At 40.2% G+C, this 23224-nt stretch overlaps 1 protein-coding gene across 5 annotated transcripts in view; it reads left to right on the forward strand.

Moving 5' to 3' along the window:
* Positions 1–23224, forward strand: part of Bru3 (CUGBP Elav-like family member bruno 3) — a 679691-nt gene that overhangs the window by 584596 nt on the left and 71871 nt on the right. For 2 of the 5 annotated variants that reach the window (XR_013002583.1, XR_013002587.1), the window contains exons 1-2: positions 11125–11236; positions 22042–22090. The exons of 1 other annotated variant lie outside the window; for it this stretch is intronic. Coding sequence is in view for 1 of the 4 variants with exons in the window: in XM_076384868.1 (XP_076240983.1) it covers positions 22042–22090 (49 nt within the window). In the remaining 3 variants the exon portion in view is untranslated. Of the gene's footprint in view, positions 1–11124; positions 11237–22041; positions 22091–23224 lie in introns of those variants that run through there. 2 more of the 5 variants (XR_013002584.1, XM_076384868.1) reach the window with 1 other exon arrangement.

The following is a 23224-nucleotide window of genomic DNA, read 5'->3' on the forward strand; positions in this document are numbered from 1 at the left end:
GTAACTCTGAAATTGCACATTCAAGGTTCTGAAAGATACATAGAACCGTAAATCCTATCGCTCCCCCTTGGAAGACCTTATAGTACAGTATAAACGTGGTGTTGCTGCAAAGGTATATTGATTTGAAATGGCTTTTAATAGTTTGAGTTTACGATAGACCTGACCTTAAGCCTTGAATATCACTCCAGCAGTGAAAGAAATATTCATCACAGCAGTATCATGAAATATTTGAAATCTATTCACGTCTGACATCGGGTAAGACTCATTGCTAAACTTGTGTGAATGAACATAGCTTCTCCACCTTATTCCAGCGATCATAGTATATTTAAGTGAACTCAAAGGACATAACAAAGTGCACAACCAACATTGACCCGAATACACAAGTATGTACCTATTTCTCCTCCCCTTCTCCACACAGCAGTCTCGTCATGCTCCAAAGGCTTTCGAGCAGGCAATACGAAGAATAAAGTATTACGCCTGCATCGGTGAACACAGGTTTCGCATTTTCCAACCTAATGGATCTTACGATTTGGTTAAACACTCGACTGATCCTTCCCTGAATGTTCCGCGGCTGTTCAACCTGTTTAACCACCCTCGTGCGGGCGTACGTGGAACCGAGCGATTTCAAGAATTCCGATCGCTTGAAAAGAACGAGAGTCTTCGATTTGCGACACGGATAATCGAACAGATATTCAGACACAGCTTGACTTTTTTCATATTAAAGTCATTTTCTCGGTTCAGAGTTGGCGTAGAACCTTGATTTCAAAACTGAGGGGTGTGAAACTTCGAGAAGCTACACAGGGGAGTGGCAAGGAAAGACTCTGGAAATCAGTGATGTAGAATTAAATGAATAATTCATAAAAATTTATAAACCCTCTAATGGAAGTGAAAAGGAATAGAACCAAAGAAACGGGGGTGGAATCTGGGTCATATTCATGATAAGAATATGAAGAGTATTGAAGTTGATAAAATTTAAGTTTACATTTGAGTAATACTTAAATTTAATACTCTGCCTCATACAAATAGTACTAACGATTAGACTACGGATTTTTATGCATTCATGAAAAATTCAAGTGTAAAAAGAAGCACAGAATACACAGATCTACCTAATCTGTAAAATACATCAAACAAATTTTTAGTTCATCTCCATTAATTTAATAGAATCTATGAAAATTTACTTTCGCTTAAATATTCGCAATCTACAAATAACACTATTAAAAAATGATTATCTACCGTTGCGTATAATAGTACACCCATCTATTTGGATTTTCTTCCAAGCTGGTAATCGATAGTCTCCCATAATCGCGAAAGAAAGCCAACAGATAAGAACGTTGGTAGACAAGGGGAATACACAACCTTCTATTTTTTCTTTCCTCTCTCTTTTTTTTTCGTGTTCAAGCCTACGAATGCACGTAGCACACGGAACATAGTAGCGACCGCGTGCATAATATATGAGTGACGCGAAAGCCCGTCATTTGAAGCCACTCGGCCGCTTTCCTTTTGTGACATCGATCTGGTGGCGTCTCAATAATTCAACACGGGAACAGCGCAAGGCGCGCAAGCACCACCGTCATTGCCGCGGCCACCCGCACCACTGTACCATCACCTGCATCACCCTCTGCTGCACCGATACCAACCTCAACCTTCCTTCGCCACGTTTCCAATACGATGGCCACCTTGCTCGGAAAACCCCATTGCTCGAAGACCAGACGAGCGCTCACTGTTTCGATAATAACTTATTTTCCTCGATAAAACACCTTTTTTAATAATCAAGCACATGACTTATTTACTACAGAAATAACATAATTCAAAAGTCAGAATATTCTGGGAGACAAACTATTATCACAATTCAGTAGGTATATGAAGAAACGTTTTTGTTGTAGTAATAACTAAAATAAGAATTTTTTGGAGTTACGTGATGGTTGCAGTAAATGAACGATATTATTCCGTCTTGTAGTTTTAAGATAAATGACAAGCCATAGGTTGAAGTGAAGAAGTTGAGGGGTTTATAACAAAACTGACTTAATTCCAAGTTATTGTATTTTTATTCGAAGATTCGAAAGCTTTCACAAGAGCTTCGGCATAATTCTAGTTTTCGTGAACTCAGACTTATTAAATCGTCCCTCCCCAACTTCCGATGCTTAACCACCTAACTGCCCTCCTTCCTTGTTTCTATCGTGCTGGCTCCCCCAATTCTGCCGCGAGACCTCGACAATGCTGCCCTTGCGTCCGGCTGTCACTGACAAGCCAACTCACGGCTAACGACAAATTAACACCAGACTCGGGCAAGCTGTGTACACACTGCCTTGTAGCTTCAGTGGTGGAGTTCTAGTGGGCTGTAGGGGTTTTCGTGAAGAGAAATATCGATGTATTGTTATTCTATTATGATAGAAAAATTGCCTGAGATATACAAGGCGCATATAGTATATTTCCAGAATAGTTATTCTGTTTCTGTCCAGCTGAGCAAAAATTTTAGAAATACAAAATGTGCGCGCTGAAGCAGGCCACCTAAGTATCTCCTCTGTTTTTGATAACACGAAAATTGTCCATGTTATAATTTGCCTGGTTTAGAAGAAGAAATATCAAGGAAGAACAATCTTTTGTGTAGGATTATGTTTAAAAATTTGTTTAAAGTTTGCGTTATTAAAAACAGAAGAGGTATTTAGGTGGCCTGCTTCAGCTTGGATACCCTATATATGGAATACTTTAGTTGTAATAAGTAATTTTGTGCAAAAGGAGATGCTCAGACATTCAAGTGGCAAATAGTGTCGAACCACAAAGCGGTAGACGTGAAACAAAAAGAGGGCAAATATTTGAGAAGTGATCGATTTTCTGTTCAATTCACTCGAAAACGCGATGTAATAAGCCTCGTAGGAGAACGCTCGTCATTAGTAGAGGAAACAGCGTATTCTTTATACGAGGATGTTCCCCGATCGATTGGCCTCGTTTGTCGGTTCGTCGGAAGGAGTGTAAAAATTTAATTAGAACAACAATGATGTAACGTTAACGTCCAAGCTCCGGTTCCCACAATTTTTCTTATTCTCATAATTAAAGGCACGAAAGAGCACTGGTTAAAACGGGGAATGAAACAGGAAAAAATTGCATTCAATAACATAGAGCCAGGGCACAATACTAGGGTATTATTCTCTTAGTACATGCTACCATAAAACATTTTGCATGGACAATGGTGTGTGACGTTGAAATCTGACGCTTTGTTTGGGCGACAGGACGAAAAGAGTAAGTTAAAGTTTTACTGTTCATAAAGTTTTACGGAGTTATGCTAAAACAACCGTTCTTACCCGTTTCTCCCCTACCTTCAAACATCAGAGTAAAAATACATGTTTATAGTCGGTTATAGGCGCTCTAGAAAACGGCACGGGTTCAAAATTTTTAACTGCGTTGCATGAGCGATTTACTGCGCTTTTACCATCTGAAATATCCGACAATAAGGAAGGAATAGCTAATTGGATCCCTGAACGGTTGAACGTCTCTGCAACGCAAACATATTTTAAACATTCGCATTTTTCAACGACGGAGCTCTGGCTCTCGTTAAAGTGTTCTCTCTCTGGAAGGAAGGAACAAAAAGTAGTTGGGAAGTACGATTTTTAAGCTGTCCCCTGTCGTTTGCAGAAACTTTAAGACTCTAAAGTACTTTGATAACGTGCTTTATACGGGAAGCCGATTACAAAGCTTGTTAAGTCGCATTTAAGAAGTAACACACTCATTTTCGTTCACAATATGTCGAGAGCGCAGACAATGGGAACGATGATCAGAATTATCGATGGACGAGACGTACCTGGAGATCTTGAAGGAAAGATCCTTCGATTCGCTCGCCATTTTCTTCCAGTTTCTTATGCTCGATTCTTTCTAAATATTTTATCAAGAGATGATATGAAAATGGTTAGTAGAGCTATCGTGGATTATGGGACAGTTCCGAGTTTAGTAGACGCCGAAATAGGATATAAAGCTGAAGAGGAACGACATTTTGTCCTTTCTACGTACCAGAGACGGTTACATAATTGCATTATTTATAGCCAATAGTCGGCAAACTAGAATAGAGGGTCTAACTCAATTAATTTAAAATGTCATAGTCTCTGACAGCCCTTAAGGAAAGGGAATTCGTGGAAAAGTTTGGGTACCCGCATTACGATAATTCAGCTGGTAAAACAATTACACGATTTGAAAAATGATCTGCTCACCTTTCTAAATTTTCCATAATTTTGAGAAAGATAATACAATTTCTGTGAAGTTGAAAGTTCGTTCGATTTGTTTTTTCCTTAAACATGCAATATTAATTAAATCGATAGTGCCAAAATGGAATATCAATTGTGTTCAGCTTTCTATACACGTATCATCAAAGAGGCAATCAGAATAAATTAAATATCTTGTAACTCAAATGTATTAAAATTTAAGATACAGACATAAGATAAATGTCTTAAGTACTAGAACGTTTAAGATGTCATATGTCCCAGTAAGTGAACAATCGAAAAATATATATCTTGAGACTTAAATTACACCCTAGGAAGTGAATATACTATTTTATGATAATATTTCTTGTCTTTCATTAACAGTATTTGTTTTTATTGAAATCTAAGCTTAAAATTAAATAAAATTAGCACTAGTATTGAAATACCAGAATATAGTCGGCTAAGTACTTAGGTATTTACATTACGTAATTTGAAGCTTCAAAAACAACAGCATTAAACATACATCCTCAAACTTAAATTACTTTGTAATGTCAAAAGACGGGGGATTGAATTCCTCGGCAATAATGCCAGAGCGCTGCAGCCTTTGGTTTTAATCTTTAAGATCGATCTGCTGCCAACACATACGTGTGCACATAGGAATAAAAGTTGCTCCGCCTCGCATGTACAGCCGGTCTAACTTTTAACGCACCTGGACTATTTAGCTTCGATAGATCTCCCCTTCTCTTTTCCCTAAAGCCCACCATTGGAGCACGCGGCGTCTGTTAATTTTTTTCTCCCCTTTGAAACGCTCCACTCTGACTTCTACTCTGCTGCGCTTTTTCAACGCTCAATCGATTGGTCACCGATTGAAGCTCAATCGTAATCTATGCTTTTCGCTTTTGCCTTTTGGCTTTTGAAATAAAACTCGGCATCGCCGGCGCGCCAGTCGAAGTTTCAACAGGTTCGTATATTAGTCGAGCTGCTCGATACCAGTGGCCAATCCTTTCCTTTCTTTCCGATCAGAAACGTATTTACTTGTAATGCTCCGCCGCTTTATTCGGATTTATTTTCATTAGAAACGCTTCACTGGGACATCGACAATAATCTCAGGAGAATACGATCAAAATCTTCTAAACTTTATCACTTATCAATAACTAGTTATCTATTCCTATAGTAACGAAGGTTTAATCATAAGTAAGAAAATAAAATATTTTGGAACAGAGGACATGACTCAAGAACATAGAATTGTGATAAACGATATAGTATCATATTTTAAGGAAAGAACATTTTTTTCTCTCTTCTCCTGCTTTTTCATTAAATTCCTAAAAAGTGGTCATCAAGCCCAGAGAAAAATCACATTTTAAAGTAAACACGAATCATAGAAACTTATGAAAAAACTACCCTCTTCCAAGGAAGGTCGCTAGATGAAGAACGAGAAAGTCTAAGTGATTTCGATGCAAGGAGTGATAGAATGGGGAAGAAGAGATTAGGGAGGCCTGGGGTCGAACCAAGGATATCGTGGAGCCATAGGCTGAAGGATCGGCAGAATGAGCAGAGAGCAACGAGTTACGAAGGGTTGCTAATCGCGAACTCGGATACCGAGAAACCTAGTAAAAGGATCTCCCGTGGGTTCGCAACGAGGGTTGCTTCGAGTCCACGATCACATCAGCCATGGCCTGTGGCTTCTTTACAACGTATACGGTATATGAATAATATCTTGCTAGGATATTCGTTCCGTGATAATATCGTTCGTGATCAGATTTTGCAGTATCCTCGGGAGACCAGTGCTTCTGCCTATACCGAATCGATATCACCCCTGAGAACGTTAAAATCTACTTCCTTTTCACTGATACGGCCATGTTAGTATTTACCGAGCTATCACGGCTACGGTTTCGTATTTCGTGCACATTTTCGAATATGTTTTCGATCACGCGCGCCTGTCTATCACCGAGAATATTAATCGTGAGAATCCTGTAACCTCTGAACTTTGCGAAAAATTCGATCAAAGTTTCCATAACTTGTGCAACTCTTCACGAAATTTAGCTACTAATGTGAGAAAATATTAAAAACACAGGCTCATTTAAAAAATTAACATTCCCTGGTTTCTCTTGACATAAGAAACTCGATCCATCCGATTTCACTTACCTACAGAGAAATTAGTGTATCTACTGATTATGCAAACATAAAGACAATATTAAGTGTATTAATATTCATATTAATATTCACGCATGGGAAGAGAATATTCTAAAGAGTAATTGTTGTAACCACAACCTTTGCTTCTCTTTTTGCCTTTCATTGAAGGAAGTTTCGGTCCTCCCTTTCAGCCTTCACAAACAAAAGTTTTAGACGCGAACAGCGGTTATTAGGACGAATGCGTATGACATGACCGAGTGGATCCGATGAAGATTCGTGAGACGAAAAGGGTCTGGAAGGGTCAGATAAAGGGCTTAGCCGTTGCACCCGCAACTCGACAGACGAGCTGTGCTTGATAGGGGATGAGTGGACGTCTCGTAGCTAGTCGAGGATCATCCGTAATTTATGGGAGATCGATCGACTTCGCATTGAGCTGCCACCCAGTGACGTAATCGATCGCGTGCGATTACGTCATGGGATTCTATCGAATTAATGGGAGCACGTAAGTGCCAAGTATGCAGAGGGAGGCATCATCTATTCCGAACGCCTGTCCTCGCGTGTCACGAAAAGATGACACGAAACGCGCGTCTGGGTCGACGTGAATGATTGCTTGTCCACGCCCAACGACTTTATCGTATTAGATTTAAATATATTTTGGCGTGTAACACATGTTGCTCTATTTATACTCGTTCCTTGTCGAGCGACTGATCTCTGTGTGATTGCAAACAAGATTGGTGGTCCATTACTGTATAGATATAAAATTCCTTTGTTATTAATAGCTCAATATCTTATCATAAAATTCTCTAGTTTTGAAGGAGAAATTCATTAACATTTTTGACAGAAGCAACTTGGAACAAGTTCTCCTCCTGTTTCCCCATCTTTGCAAATTTCTGTATTCATTGATTAATCCTTTTGCCTTATAGTTTCCCTTAAGTTGGGTTAATTGAAGTAACAGAAAAAAATATTAATTCAATAATAGATCATTGACTACCGACAGTCCCTTCCACTGCTTCGTCTTCGTTAAGTTCAAGAACTTAACTAGATTTACTCCAATACTTGAAACATGGTACTTTTTATGGCTGTGACCTATTATTGTAAGGCAAGAGATTGAAGAAGATTATTAAGTTTCGAAAAGAATTCTGGTTAATCTAATTTATTCATCAGTTTCGTAATATCAATAGAAGGAAAATTGATGAGAACTTTTTCATTGCCCCCCGGTGACGAAATTTTCCGTCATTCTCTGGGGAAATTGATCATCTGATCCATAAGGCTCCCAGATCTCTTACTTTCCATATCAACATTCGAGTTTCAAAGTCCTTATCGTCCTGGGGCGGAGTTCCTTAAAGTCATCAAAAAGTAACGCGGCCTGATTCGTTCGAGTTTTCCTTTGGAACTTTCACTTGGTCCCTTTCTCCGCCTATTTCCATCTCCGCCCCCCATCGCTGAGTAAATATTTTGTCAACAGTTTCGAAAGACGCTGCGTCTCATTGATCTTCCTGTTGGCAGAGGTAATTTGCACTGTCATAGAGACGGAAGTAATTTTCAGACGGGCTGGCGCGGATCGGCTCCTCTCGTACTTTATTAAAACATGAATCCTCCTACCTACAGCAATTTGTCAAATACACACTCACAAATACAGCGAAATATTTATAAGAAATTTCTAATATTTATTCGTATTAAAGTCAGAAATATTATGCATACCTAAAACGTTGAAATTATTTTGCAAGGAATTTAAATGGTAGAATTTTCCAATTGATTTATTTTTCGTAAGTACACTCTATGAGCTTTTAAAATATAGTATCTCGAAATGAGAATGAAGAACTGACTCAATAACAATTTTTCACAGTTTTAATCTCCTCTAAAATTTCAGTGATCGCTCAAACTTAAAAAAAAAAGGAGAAATTTGATACACTTCTAATAATAAAATATTCTCATTTATTTAATACCCCATATTAAACTAGCAGTAGTAGCTCGCACAGAGATCTCAAATTACAAGCCATCCTTCAACGTTTCAAAATTAAACCAATAAGTCTTCCATCAAGAGGAAGTCCCGAGTCGATCCGAATCGCGCTGTGCTCGTACATCGCCCATAGAGTAGCGAATATTTCCCGCGATACATCCGAGGGAAACCGTACTTCGTTAAAGCCAGTTTCGTTCCCGAGAATCACGCGTCGTCGTTGATGCCTGGATGCCTCGTCCACGGCCCAATTGCTGCAGAATCGGCACAGCCGCTATCCAAATCCGCCATTATCGGAACTCTTGCCGCCTCAGTAGGTACCTACTCGTGAAATTGTCGATGGCACAGGGGGGGGGGGGGGGGGGAGTGGAGGTAGGGCAAGACAGGGGTGTGGGGATGAGAAAAAGGAGAAGAAGGGCAGAAACAGAAGGAAGACAGACTGCGCGAAGAAGGAAGAGAAACAAGGAGGCAATGGGAGAAGAAGACGGGTATAGAGCGTCCGTAACGTCGGAAGAGCCGGGAGCAATTTCCGGTGGCTTTTGTGCGCCCTTTAAAAATGCGAGGTACGGGGGATGCCGAGAGGGCGGAGAAAAGGGGTAGCGATAAGAGGTCGGTAGAGAGTTTTGCGAATGTACATACGAGTGGTCCTTCTGGACCAACAAATCCCTGGTCGAAAGGAGGGAGGAAGTCGAGAGGTTAACTGCAGGTCCTTTCGCGTTCTTCCTCTCCATTCACGTGCTTCATATTTCCCTTTTCCTACGATGCGTTTTTGATTCGCGTTTATCTCCTTGTGCGGGCTCAGTCCACGGGGAAACTTATTTCCGGATCGTCCTGATAATGAGCGGTACTTTCAATAAGTTTTGGTAACGTGGATACTGTGGATTTGGAAGAAGGTTTTACATTATTTGGAATATTTGCGTGCATTTTTAATGTTCTTGCTTAAGAATGTTGGTGGGAGTACTAATATAGTATAAGCTGGCAATGAACTAATTTGCTACTGTATTATTTGAGAGAAAAATTAATTTTACGATGGGTGGTAATTATGGTTAAATTTCTAAATTTCTGAGGAACTTTTATTAGGTCATAGTTCACATTTCAATCGATATTCTACTGTGCCCTTTTTCTCATTGCTTCGACTAACAGTAACTTTGAGGGAAAGAGATTCTATTGTATAATTTTCTTTAGTCTCTACGTTATAGAAACTCTTCTACCAAGCTTCACCGAGCAAACAGAAACTCTTCTTTAATAAAATGAATAGATACACTCCTGTTGCCACGGTCTAATCATTCGCTACTTTATTCTACAAAGAAACGAACTCCCATCTACCAACATTAACACTAGCTCGCTACGTATCAAATCGAAGAAATTTCGTGCAACAAGTACACATTCCCAACCCTACTTTCCATGCCAAGATCGCACCTCCAAATCTCTCTTCACGAAAAACTTCTGTACCCCGAGTCCATACAGTACACGTAGGATCCACAGAACTAAAATCTGATCTAATCAAAACGTAACCCTCCCAAGAGCTACCCAAACGCTCATCAAGGAATCACGATCGACCGTTCGCGTCAGCGAAAACACGACACGACGTAGGCGTAACTCGCGATCCGCGTTAATAGATATCATTTCATCTCATCTCGCAAGGAGGACCAAAACCCCGAAGAACGTCCCTATTACGTCCCCATCGGTGGGGTGTCCCCCTTCGCGTGTGGGACGTACACGTGTACACGTAACATATAGGATACATATATACAGGGATCTATGTGCGTATATACCGCTTTGGTAGGGGTGGAATCTCGACCCTTAGTACCTTCCAAAGCCTTCGTCCGTCTAACCGTGTCCTGGTTTTCTTTCTTTTTCGGGGACAGCAACACGGGGCTTTGGAAAGCGGCCGCGCGCTTCTTTCATTGGCCAAATGCTATGGGGTTTCATCGATATAAGACGGGATAGACGGAGATGATCGAAGGGAGAGAGGTGGGAGTCGAAGGGCCGGGACGAGGGCAGAGGGTGAATTACAAGGACAGAGGGGTAAAGGGGGAAAGAGGGGGGGAGATCGAGGCGAAAGAAGAAGAGTGGGGGGAAGGCAACAGATGAAGATAGAAGCATGGGGCGAACCTGAGAGGGGAGGTTGTGGGGCAAAGACAGAAGGAGAGGGAGCATATACATCGGCTGCTTGGAGGGTGCGTGGGCTTTCTCTCAGAGGGTGCGTAGAGTCAAAGAGGGAGATGTCGGAAGGAGAAAGGGCCGGCAGGGTCGTCGAGGGGTGAGGGCGAGGGACTGGGTAGGGAGTAGGGGGACAGAAGAAGGGGATGGCGGTCGGGAGGGTGGGTAGTGGGGGATGAAAAGGAGAAAACTAGAGGGTGCGTGTAGGCCTGGGGAATCAGTCGCGGACGAGCTGCGTTCGGGATTTTATCTGTGGCTCTGTCCATTCCATCTCCTTCGCTCACTCGTCGCGCGCTCTCTCCCTTCTCCTCTCCTCACCCCGTATCGACACTGTACCACATCGTACCGCACACGTACACACGCACACACGTTCCGCGCCACCGTTCACGCGGAAGTCCGCGCGCACTTTCGACAAACGCGTTCCTCGTCGGGCGCAACCAGAAGGACCAGGGAATAGGGACAGTGCCCGAGAGCAGCGGAAGACGTAAACTGTGCTCGACTTTTCGTGCAGTGAGAAACACGTGCAATATTGTGACGCTCGGGGAGAGGCCGCCCCGAAGCCGCGAATTAAACGCCACGCGTGCACCGTCCTGCGCCCTGACGCGTGTGACACGACACAGTGAACCTCGATTTTGTTTACCCGCGCTCCTTCGGGATCCCACGGGCTCAAGGAACAGACCTCGGGACCGCGTGCTTCGCCTACTTCAAAGACATCGCGAACGTGCACGTCAACACACCGTTACCAATGGTTCATATAGTGGAAGTTGTATCGTCGCGTCGAAACGACTTGCAAATGGTAAGTGTTCATGAAATTTTCAGAGCGTGCCTGGATTTTTATTAATAACTCGGTCCACGGTTGTTTGGTGGTATTTTTATCCTATCGAGTTGAGAATAGTTTGAGAGCGTGGTTAGGATATTTTGTGAAATTGATAGTGATTCTACTGGTGGTTGACGTATAGGGAGACATAGGTATAAGTGGTTATTTCTGATGATTTGTGGTCAAAGTGATAAGTTTTTTGAAGAAGTATGTAGTTTTAGGGATAGTGTGTTCATTTTTACGATTGTTTAGTTTTATGAAACGTTAATTTCTTTGAGAATGGTATAAGCTTATTCACTACTAGTCAGAAATTTGAGTTTCGGAGTCAGTGTAGCGAAATCTTTCCAACTCAAAGTTAATACTTTCATACTTTCTACTGTTTAATTAACTATTGCAATATCTTCTACTCAAACATAACATAATTATTCATTATTACTCATATTCCGTATTCAACAAAATAACTTTCATTTGCCTCAAATTAGAATACAATTCCAAACTAAATATTTACCATAAAGTTCCTCCACAAAATAACCACGAAACCTTCTCTCAATTTCAAGAAACCCCTCGCTAAGCAACCATAATTTAAAAAAGGTTAATTTACTCCATTACATCGATAATCCACTACCAAATGACCCAGAGCACACAAAACGAAAAGTGTTTTCCGCGTCGTTCATTTACATGCGACTCTGCCAAAGAAAAGCGCACTCGTTAAACAAAATCGTCGAACCGTGCACAGGCTGTCGGTGTTTCCTGCCAAACATCGAAACTCGCGTCACGAAGTCGTTGGGGATGTATGACTAGCGGCGGAAATACATAGCGCGATCGTAAAAAGGAAGGTGGCGGTCCTTCTACCGAGGCGACGCGATAGACGGGCGCGAAAATACACGGATCCGCGCGAGGTTTACGAGCGACCGCGGGATTTTCATGCACTCTCCCTCCCTTTATATCGGCGTCGCGGCGTTCACGCATCGAACCCCGTAAAAGATTTTCGTTCACGGTTATTTCTGGCGGCATGTGCGCAACCGTTACGTTATATGTATCCATATGTCGTGCACCCTGTACGCGGAACGTTTACAATAGCACCTCCTCTCCCCACTTTTGCATACGGACAGACAGAACGCACGTGGGCACGCATACACGGGGCGGCGGAGCGCATTGGCCGCGGGACACGCGCGTGTACGTGCGAGTGCACGTGAAGAAACGCAGCTGCTCGACACCGGCGGCCCTTGCCAGCTAGTTTCCACTTCGAACATGTTTTATGAATCGCCTGGCCCTTTATCAAGGGGTAGATAACGCCAGAGTTGTGGAGGAAACGTTTAGAAGAAAACGCTTTCGAGTATGGATATTTGAATTTACGAGCCACGTTCTGTTTCTGGCGTGGATTTCGTGTTAGGAGATATTTAATTCAGAGTTAGAGTTTGAGTTTAATCGTGTTCTAGGAATTCAGGGGTTGCGAACGCTTTGACAACACGCGTTTTTGGGGGTTTAATGGGAACGTGAATTTTTTATGTTCAGTGTTCAGGTTTGATTCGTATCGAGGGAGGATGTTGAAGTTTTTAGTTGTGGAAACACAATTAGTTTGATCGTATAAGAGATATAATCGTCTTTACTGAGAACAATGTACAACATGTCTTATGGCTTTAGTTGTAAATACAAGAAGGAAGAATGAAATAGGATCAAACGCAACGAACTTATTTACACTTACACATACATACATTTACTTTGTGGTTCGTATAAATGTAAGCAGGTGACGCAATTAGTCTCGTTAGAAGACTTCACAATATGTATTCTAACAAAGTATGTTACTTTCGAAAATTCATGAAAATTAGCGACAAGTAGTGATGAGAATGTGATAGTGAAGCAAATGTTAGAGCTATTTAGTCGTTTCTATCATAAATAGAAGTAATTTTAATTATAAAAATTTTAATTATAAAAAATTATAAAAACAGTATTGAAACCATTTTTTAATATTTAACTAGTCGGCAAAATGATTAAAATCTTTTGTCCTCGCTGATATCTACTCTTCGAAATGAACTGCAGAGTCTTCAAAATCATTAATTATCCCAAAATAATAATTTCATTTTTCTTTAAATTTTCTAAACAGCAAAACCAGAATTTTCTTTATAAACAGTAAAAAATGAAATATATTGTACAAGCTTTCAGAAATTCAGAAAATACATGCAACAGACTCTACAGTTTCATAATCACCGTTCCTATTTTCACCGATCAGTAAAAGCCCAAGGTTCAAAGACTTCAGCGGCAATCTATAAGAACGAGACGTGTATACAATAAATAAGTACTTAATGGACTTCAACGTCGACACCAATCGCCACAAAGTGATACGTCATTTTCGACCTACTTGCCGAGCGAAATAAATTATTTCTGATGAGCGATACAGTGTATTTTTGACCGACGGCTTCTCGTCCATTTACATGTCTTCTTCCTGTCGATCGGATCTTCCTACGGAGTGACGTTGCCCGTCGTTTGCGCACGGTACGCGTTTGTATCGGAAACGTTGAACAGAACACATGACGGGTTCTCATGAGGCGGCGGGTCGGTGTTGATGTAGAGACGTACATCAATTAATGCAGCAGCACACGTGAATGTGCCAGCGCATAAAGCCGTAGTAATGTAGCTCGCCATACGGTTCGGCTGCTTTGCTCGGCTCATCAATCCTGAAACCATACCTCCTGTTTTCTAACTTGCACGCCGCGATGGACTCGCTCGGGATGCAAATATTTTTCTACGATTTTCAAATGGGTCGTCGAGATTTAGTAAAGGGAGCAGCATAGTTCAAATAGTTTCTTTAATGGTGAGAACCTTGTATTTGAATTCTTTGAGTAATGGATGATGTAGATTGAAAATATTTTGTCACGAGTTTATTGTGAAACTGTGAGATACATAAGTGTAAGCAATTGTTCATTACAGTGTAAAGACTTAGTGAAAATTCTGCAAAAGGTTTCAGAAGATTTTGAAAGACAGATTTATTTTGGGTGTGTACATACAAGTTCAGTACTTCTCTTGTCTATTAACCCTTGTACGACGAATGTAAAGTCACTTAGACCCTAAATATAGTGTAAGATATCAAAAGTCTAATAAATTTATTCGTAAGAGTCGAAAGAAGTAAAGTATATAATATTCAAGATGCTCTTTCAAAATTTTCTATATAATCCTTTCCAAAACTAGTTCGCTATAAGAATTCTATCATGGGTCAAGATGACCCTGTTTTCGTCTCCCGTGTTCATCGAAAACTATTTGCCTTCCAAGGACTAAGCAGTTCTGCGCTATTCTTACGAATTTTCTAATTTTCTACTAACTAATTCTGGATTATTCTAACAAAAAAGTGTATCTTGTGTCAGTTACTCTAATTTCTAAACTCTATATTTTAATACACAATACTTGGAGCCTTATCGTCCATACACCCATGAACAATATTTAACACTTAATTCATAATCAGATATAGGTATATATGGGGCCAAGAGTGCTTTATTAGCTACAGGTAGCAGTACACAAATATAACCAATTTGGCCAATAAGGAAATATTACATAACGATCAGTGAACAGTGATCGGCTTCGAATCGGTAAAATTCAGTCTGCTTGAATGCTCTTTCCGCGGAGGTCTCTCTTAGTGGACTCTCAAATATTTGTAGAGTGTTAGGGAAAAAAGCGATCGAGGGTGAGAGAAAAAAAGTGAGAAATTGGATAGGCAGGCGACCGGGTGTTTCGCAACGAAGAGGCGTGGTTGCGTAAAAAATTCAATATCGAAACAGTGCTTCGCACCCGCCCGTGGAAATAATTGGTCCTCCGACGAACTATATCAGGAATGCAGGGAATCCTAATAAACACGCAACGTCGATGAGAATATATTACGGCGTGGTTGCAAGAAAATTTATCTTCGTGGAAAGCCATTTTGCTCGCTTGTCAAAAGGAAGAACACTTTGGTCGTGCGTTCGCTTGCTACGCGATGTGTGTCAAGGGTTTTAACATTGACTACGCTCCAATGAACGGCACAGAAGACACTTAGAGCACTTGAAATGAAAGGCAGCAGTCGTCGACCATGTGTTCGTGGTATTTTTAGTGATTAGTGTTACAACGACAAAGTAAAGTGCAACTACTGTGTTCGGGAAGTCGACAACGAATATGCTAGGTAATTAATTATCTTTTGTTTAACCCAGGAGTTGTTGAATAACATTGGAAGCACGCAGAAAGCTACAGAAGAAATACTAGTAATATCAACTCTTTATTCAATGTTGTACTCGAGTAAAAGTATGAGAATTGGAAAACAGTAATTTTTCCGTGACACGTGGCGCATATATTCGAGATAAATAAAAAAGAGTCCACTGTTTTATTTTCAAGTAAAAGATTAGAATCGAAGCGAAAAGTTACGTTAACATTCATTCCTTTTTTTACCCGTATATCTCGTGACGCTCAAATTTGTTCGCGCCTGGTTTGTGCTCATTCTACGGTGCTATATGATGCTGCATTCAATTGCATAGCGCTTCGCAGTTGACAATAAAACGTGTGAATCCCATTTGCAATCACGATGGAAACAGACGGAGCGGCTAGCAGGCAGATAGATAGGTAGGTAGTTTTCTAAAAAGAGAGGTGACCTGTTAATCGATACATGAACAGCCACTGAATCAAATCTCAATACATATTTTTCTCCGAAAAAAGGACTGATAACACTTTAGTTCTTGAATATTGTTAGAAAATTGCTTTGTCAATCGAACCCAACGCTGCGACGAAAAAACACAATAGAATACCCTCCAGAAGAATACTATTGATTATTTTCATAGAAGTATGACAAGCCTGTCCACGGTTGGGTATATGTGCCCAGGAGCTTTCCCTATTATTATTCCCTCGTAACACATTCTACGACGTATTGTACCTATCGTGTGTCTGGATAGAGTAACATCGACGCTTTCATTTATTTTTGACATGGACAGTCAGTGGTCTTCACTTCAGGTAGAGGACAGGTTTGAAATATAATATGAAAGTATGTTTAAAAATATAAAATACAGACGATTAAATGATAAGAGAAAATGTGGAGACTTTCATGAAACGTCAATTGTCGAAATAATTCGATTACCCTCGGAATTTCAATTAATTCGTCAATTAGTCGAACTGAAACCAATTTGAACGTACTCTGGTAGGAAGTAGTCTGAATCGCTCGTTCCTCTGTAGCATCCAACGTGAACGCGGGGAGAAGTGCATTTGCTTTTGAAGCAGTCGACAAATTAACCGTATTAGTGGCGTGGGCGCGGTTACAGATTTCATGGAGCGCAGTTTCCTGGTTTGATACGTATACGGCGAATTATTGAAGTTAACTCAAGCCAGATATCTACGAGCGCATAGTTACGCCCCAACCTAAGAGTGTTGATCTAGCCAATTTGCTGCAATGTCGTCGTTAAAGTCTAATTGAGCATTCATACTATATGGTAATTAGTTGTCGGTGCTTTGCACTACAGGAGAGTGATTTATCATGAAATAGAACTTTACTTTTTTACGTAGGAAACATTCCCATAAATTCCTTTCACATGCTTCACGAAGTAAAAGAAAAATCTTCATTTATTATTTTTTTGAACACCAAGACTTTCAGAATGCATTACAAATTTCATCAGAGCCTCTGCAAAACACAACCCCGACAAGAACCAATATAGGAAACTAAGAAATTTTGCTTGTCAATTAAGGTCAATGCCAACGAACACATAAAAAGTGGTTCGAAGGGAGTGCAGTGTTTCCACGCCATAAGCTCATTAGTGCCTCCACAAAATCCTACTTGACTTCCACACCCCTCTGGGGCTTTGACACACGATTTCAAAGACATGCAAGGTATAAGTATGACTTCGTCGAACTATCAGCTTCAAGCAGAAAGGTTTTTCTATAACCTTCTCAACTCTCCTAAAAGACGCGTAACCGCTCGCGTACGTCCCTGCTGGACTGTAACCTCTTGTGTTAGCACGGGCCCATAAAAATGGAGCCCTCGAAGGGGTCGAAGGGCTTGTGCGAGGCGCGTGTAGCACACATGGGCAACGTAGCCTAAGGTACTCCGCTATCTGGCTCGTTACACGGTCACGACGCTATAAACTCGCCGAAGGGTAATCAAGTAATGAATACATCGGCTGCGAAGACCGTACGTATATAAATCATGGCGGAGAGGATGCCAGGGCGAGCCCTTATCTCCAATCAGTACATTGATTGCACGCAGCCAGGTCAAATACTGGGGGTTTGCTCGACGGCGCTCGGTTCAGGCATGATAGCTTATTCAATTTCCGAAGCGGCCATTCACCATTCAATTCGGCAGTTATCAACCTCCACCTAACTCCCTATCTATATTTTGCGTGGCTTCCTGGGAATCTTTCGCGAAGGAAAAGAATTGGGTTACTCGGCAGAAGGGGGGACTTAAATACGGATAATTTAATTGCGTGACGTAAGGGGCAAACCTCGAAACATAGGGAGGAAGGGTTGTCCTGATTATATCGGTCCTTGAAATTGCAGTTTGATTACTTGATCGTTTTAAATTTTCTGTACGGTGTTCAGTGAACAAGAGGAGAGTGGGGAAAATTGAGTGTGTATATTACGTGTATCTTGAGAAATTGGACTGAATTTCAAGTGAGCCTTTTTTTGATATTGCAAGAGAATGTCGAAGGAAGTAGATTCTTCGATTAATTACAATTTTTTAGACATTTTAGCAATTTTCAAGACCTTAAGATCGTATTTACTTCTTCAAACAAAATTCAATATTGAATCCACTAAGATCACAGTCTTCTCAAAACCTAAAAACTCTTAGGTAATATATCAATGAAATTTATGGAAGATTTTTTTAACCTTCATCTATTATATTCTGCGCAATATATTTTTCTTCCCTCGTTTTCTCGTAATATCAAAGTATAAAAGAGTTATTCGGGACACTGAGGTTCGGTGATTCAGTCTCTGCTCCAACTACCGCATCGGTGATTTCAACGATGGCATTAAAGTTGATGGCGTCACGGGCCCGGAGCATTTCGTTAATATCTCTCAGTTCAGTAGACTAAGATTAGTTCCCTGAAAAATGATTATCGTTAAGAAAGTAACTTGCTTCTTTTTCAATGTTTTCTGTGCTGAGATTAAACAGACACAATCCCGCGTTGCATTTCCTAAAGCATATGGCTATTACTCAGCATCTATCCGGCAGAAACAAGATTCGCTTTCCGCAGTGTACATAGATAATGGAGCTTAATTAATTGCTCGTGATGCACACTCTGGGCTGAGCAAACACATTTACTTATTACCATCCATCTTGAGTGGTGTCTCTCAAGGGAATCGATTTTCCCAGTGCGCAAGGCTAGCGACGACGCGAATCGTCGAAGAATCGACACGTGATCGTAACAAAACCCTTATCTAATGACAAGGTTCCCTTATCGCGAAATCACATTCACACCATAGATACCTATCAATTTACGATTTCAGATATAGAGTATCTTAAGCTCCTTTTCTTCTAACAATCTATTAAATAATGCCTTCTAATGTCTGAAGAAGTAAAGGTAATCCAAGTCCTGCATAAAGAATATGTTCACTAATTTGGTAATTCATAGAGCTGTTTATCAGTTGATACTTAAAAAAGTAGGAAAACAGAGGAAAATTTGATAGAATCCTCACTTTGATTTACCAATACGCTATTCCACAATCAATTATATTCTCAATGACAGCTCCACCGTCCCGTTTTCCATGCGAGTCAATCATCCAAGCACGAAGCCGAGCAATTAGCCGGAATAATAGAGGATCTGGTATCTCCTTAATGAACCCGAATTTTATTTGTCACGCGGCCGCTCGCGCCAGTGTCCCGGTATCAAAGTCAGCCCGTTAGATGAAGCCATTAGCCGGCATTAATTCGTTCCGTCAATCACGTATAAGTGGAACTATTTAGACGTAATGAAGCCGACCGGTAATAAGCGGCAGTTAATACTTGTCTGTGTTAATCGCCGCGTCTATGGACGAGGACGATGCAGAACGCGGAAGTCTCGCTCCAGCGATCGTTATTGACTGGTACAGATGCCTTGCCTCGTAAGTGACATTTACGCGATGCATTCAGTGTTAAACTTGCCCCGGAGAGAGACAGCAGAGGGGCAGAACGCCGTATCTCGCTTCCGGTATCTATACGAACACCGTGTTCCCCTGACAACGAGACAACAACAAACGCCTAATGGCCAGTGCCCGACTCAAAGTTTAATTTCCTGACCAGAGGACAGTGCTTAAAACGACCTTCTCATCGCTCCCCCTTGTTCTCTCCCCCCCCCCCACAGTACCACGCTCACTCGTCTTCCCCATTCCCCTCTCGCCCTTTCTTTCTTCGTTACCATTGATTTTCTTGCGTTTTAAACCTTCCTTCTCGTGACGGTATCCTATACTTTCGTCCGTACGCTATTGACGAAATTACAGGAGTGTAATAGCTTCTATTGAATATTGAACAATGCGTGACGATGATTACTTCCTCCGGAGACGTTTCTCCTCGCACGTTATGGGCTAATCGATCCATCGACGGTGAATGATATTACGAATGTGTCGTGCAATGATCCGCTGATTGGCGCGGAACGATGTCTGTGGTTGAAGGGATTATTCTACTGCGAGAGTTGGAAGATTCAGGTGTGTGACTATGATGGAGGAATTCTGTGTTAAGTCACTGCTTCCATATTTCTTTTTTGTTAAGTTAGTTGGAAAATATTGTTCACCCTTTGTGAAGAAAATTATCGATTATTGTTTATTAATGGGATAACAAGAAGAATGTTTTTCTAAACCTTTCAATAGTATTTTTCAGTTATTTACTATGGAAGCAACTTGAATATTAAGTATTTTAAGCATTTCTTCGTACAACGTCAATCTATTTACACTAATTCATCTAGTAACATAAGTAATTGTAATTTCCTTATTAGTTTCGTCACTCTAATCAAAAAAATTAATAAAAGAATTTTAAAACTGCGAAATAATTCATTATGCTATGTTCCACGATTACGCTTAGCGAGTGTAATTTCTGTGTGGAAACCACGTGGTCAATATCCTGACCCTTGTAACGCAACCCTTCTTGATGACTGACGTGTACAGACAGGGAAAAAGTCTTGGGGTTGTTGCGTACGTTTCCACCTCGGTGGGTTCTCCCCCAAAATTCTTATGCAACGTGGCATATAATGAAAAACAGAAATAGCCAGTCAGGAGACAGATGTTTGCGATAGTCCATGTTATACGTATGTGAAAAAACTAATTCTTACACTTGCGATTAAAACCATTAGAAAGCTCACAAATTTTTTAGATTAATCGATGAAATTATAATTAGTAGTACCGTGAATCTTTCCTAAAAATATTCTAGAAATTAGAATCAGGTCAATCTTCATAAACATCATTATATAGAAATGACGTAACAATAAGAATTTTCCAAATCTACCAAGTCATGTCCCCCATACAACTCATATAAGTGAGTTGCCTTAATTTCAGCCTTGTTAAAAGGGTATAGAAGAGACTAAATTTAACCCCTCGAGCGTTACGGTTCATCACTGAAAATATGCTGTACAATGAGACGAATTTTTCACCACTAGGGCATACATATATACGTCATAATCAGTATGCAAAATTAGCTCGTACGTTATAATTAGAATGCAGATTTATATGCATTTACAGAAAATTTAAATGTATAAAAAAGTACAAAAGATACGCTATGTAGAAAAATATATAAAATATTAAAAATGAAATAGGCATAACTATACAAATTTGACTTTGCATCAAAATCCGTAGTCTAGTTATAATCATCATAAGAAAGAAATTTTACATTTTTGCAAGAATCTCCCACAGTTCCATCTCACAAGTCAACATAACCCACACAAATATCGAGATACACAAGAATTTTTATAGTCGTATATGTATACGTGTATCATTCCTGTTATAGATTGATTTTGATCATGACTGTATGCAATATAACCCCTTGAGGGGTTAATTATCAGGCGTAAACTACAGGAAACCCAAAATTCGCAAAATGTTACATAACAGTTTTACATAACTAAGTGGTGAAAGCTTCGAAACGACGAAAAGTGGGATCACAGAAATAAAGCAGCCAAGGGAAAAGGAGGCGGGGGAGAGTGCGTAGGGGGATGGTGGAGGGGATAGGAGGGCAGCCCATGTCCCCTGTGTCATGAATCATGCATTCTCATCCCCTAGGAACGAACTGGAGCGCTCTGTGGTACCGTGATCCGTCCGACAAATAAACAATGTTATTTGTTCTTTGGGACCTCCAGCCATTCGCCGTGGTCCAAGGGACTTTGCGAGGATGGCACAGAAACCCGAGTCCCGGAGTTCCGGCACTTTCACAAACGAAAACGTTGAGAGTAAAGACGGGGTTCGCTTTTCCGTGCCATTCTTCCTTTATCTGCTCCTAACTGTTTTCCCACTTGCATTTTTGCTTCTGTCACCGTTATAGTTTCTCTACCGCTGTTCGTATATTTTGACAGTGAGACTGTCAAGATCTTAGACTCCTTGACTAGGTACGAATTAAAGAAGCTTACGTGAAAGCACAAATCCTATTTGATTAAACTCTCGGAAAATATTTCCCACGTTTCTTGTAAAATACAGGATGTTAAAAAAAGGGTCAATAGTCAACTTTTGGTCGAAAGGATTAACTTTTGAATGTATGTTATGTAGATATTTCTTACTTCTCTCGCTGAGTACTATAAGTCCTTAAAGTCCTGAAACACTTTTTTTTAACAGCCTGTAGATTTTCTTAAATATGGTAATCGTAATTTGTACTCTTTTTTTTGTTACAGATGAACCGTCCTATTCAAGTGAAGCCGGCGGACAGTGAAAACCGCGGAGGTAAGAACAAGCAATCGAACCAGTATATCTCTTAATTGAACTTTGATAATGCAACTACGTCTCGTAACATAGAAACTAAAATAGGAAATTTCTTAAGTATATTCTATCGCTAATTTAAGTCTTCAATAGCATATTGACGTATTTTATGATATTCACCATTCATGACTTATACTAATATTTGAAGAATTCTCAGATTATTAAAGATAGTTAGGAGAAATCAACATGAAAAAAATGAGATCTAAGAAATAACGTTTCATATACTTCTTCGTCACATTACCAGTATTTTCAATTTCTCTAGAAAGCTATTCAAAGTCTTATCAAGATTATTGTCCACGTCTCTATAAAGCTGTTATTAAAAACTGCGTTGCTTTTCTACTGTAATAGCTTAAAAGGTATAACAACATTGTCGATCAAACTTTTAGCCATGAAATATTTGTATCAAATGGAAAAACATTCGCCAGAATGTGTACTAATACTTGTTGACGACCTATGAATGTAATTTTCAATCAAGAGATACGGAAAAAGCGTAACTCTGATAAAAATTGATTTCCAACAACTGTTCGTCGTTCTGATATTACGTTCTGTTCGTTAATTTCATGTCGGCAAAACCCATCAATATTTTCGCATTCTTACAATTTTCTATGCCTTCGTTCGGCCTCAATTTTATCGCGCGCATACAAAGGACTGTCGAATAAAGTAAATTGCATGAAATGATTAACAATGGTCACGCATTGACGTTATAAATATTGAATGCAGGATAGAAGTGTAGATGAGCCACGAGTACTTCATAAAATGCTGATATTTGTCAACTTGTTCTCCTTATCATTACACATCTATTCATGTGGTCTCGTTTAATACTTCGTGTTATAAATTTCACGTTTAATAGGACATTTTATCGTTATTAGTCGCAGATGCACACTTTTATTGCTAGACTAATCGAAGTCTATAAATTTTTGAATAAATCGTTATAGTTGCTCTGGTGACAAAAAGTCTATTACTTTCGTATTCATGATGGACGTAAAAATGAATCTTTGAAACAGTCCATTACTTGTAATTTCAAGCAATTTATGATAACAAGCGATACATGTAATTATGCTCGCTGTTGCGATGCAATTTCAACACTCACCATTCAGA

Source organism: Calliopsis andreniformis, chromosome 9, assembly GCF_051401765.1.
Source record: "Calliopsis andreniformis isolate RMS-2024a chromosome 9, iyCalAndr_principal, whole genome shotgun sequence".
Lineage (NCBI taxonomy): Eukaryota > Metazoa > Arthropoda > Insecta > Hymenoptera > Andrenidae > Calliopsis > Calliopsis andreniformis.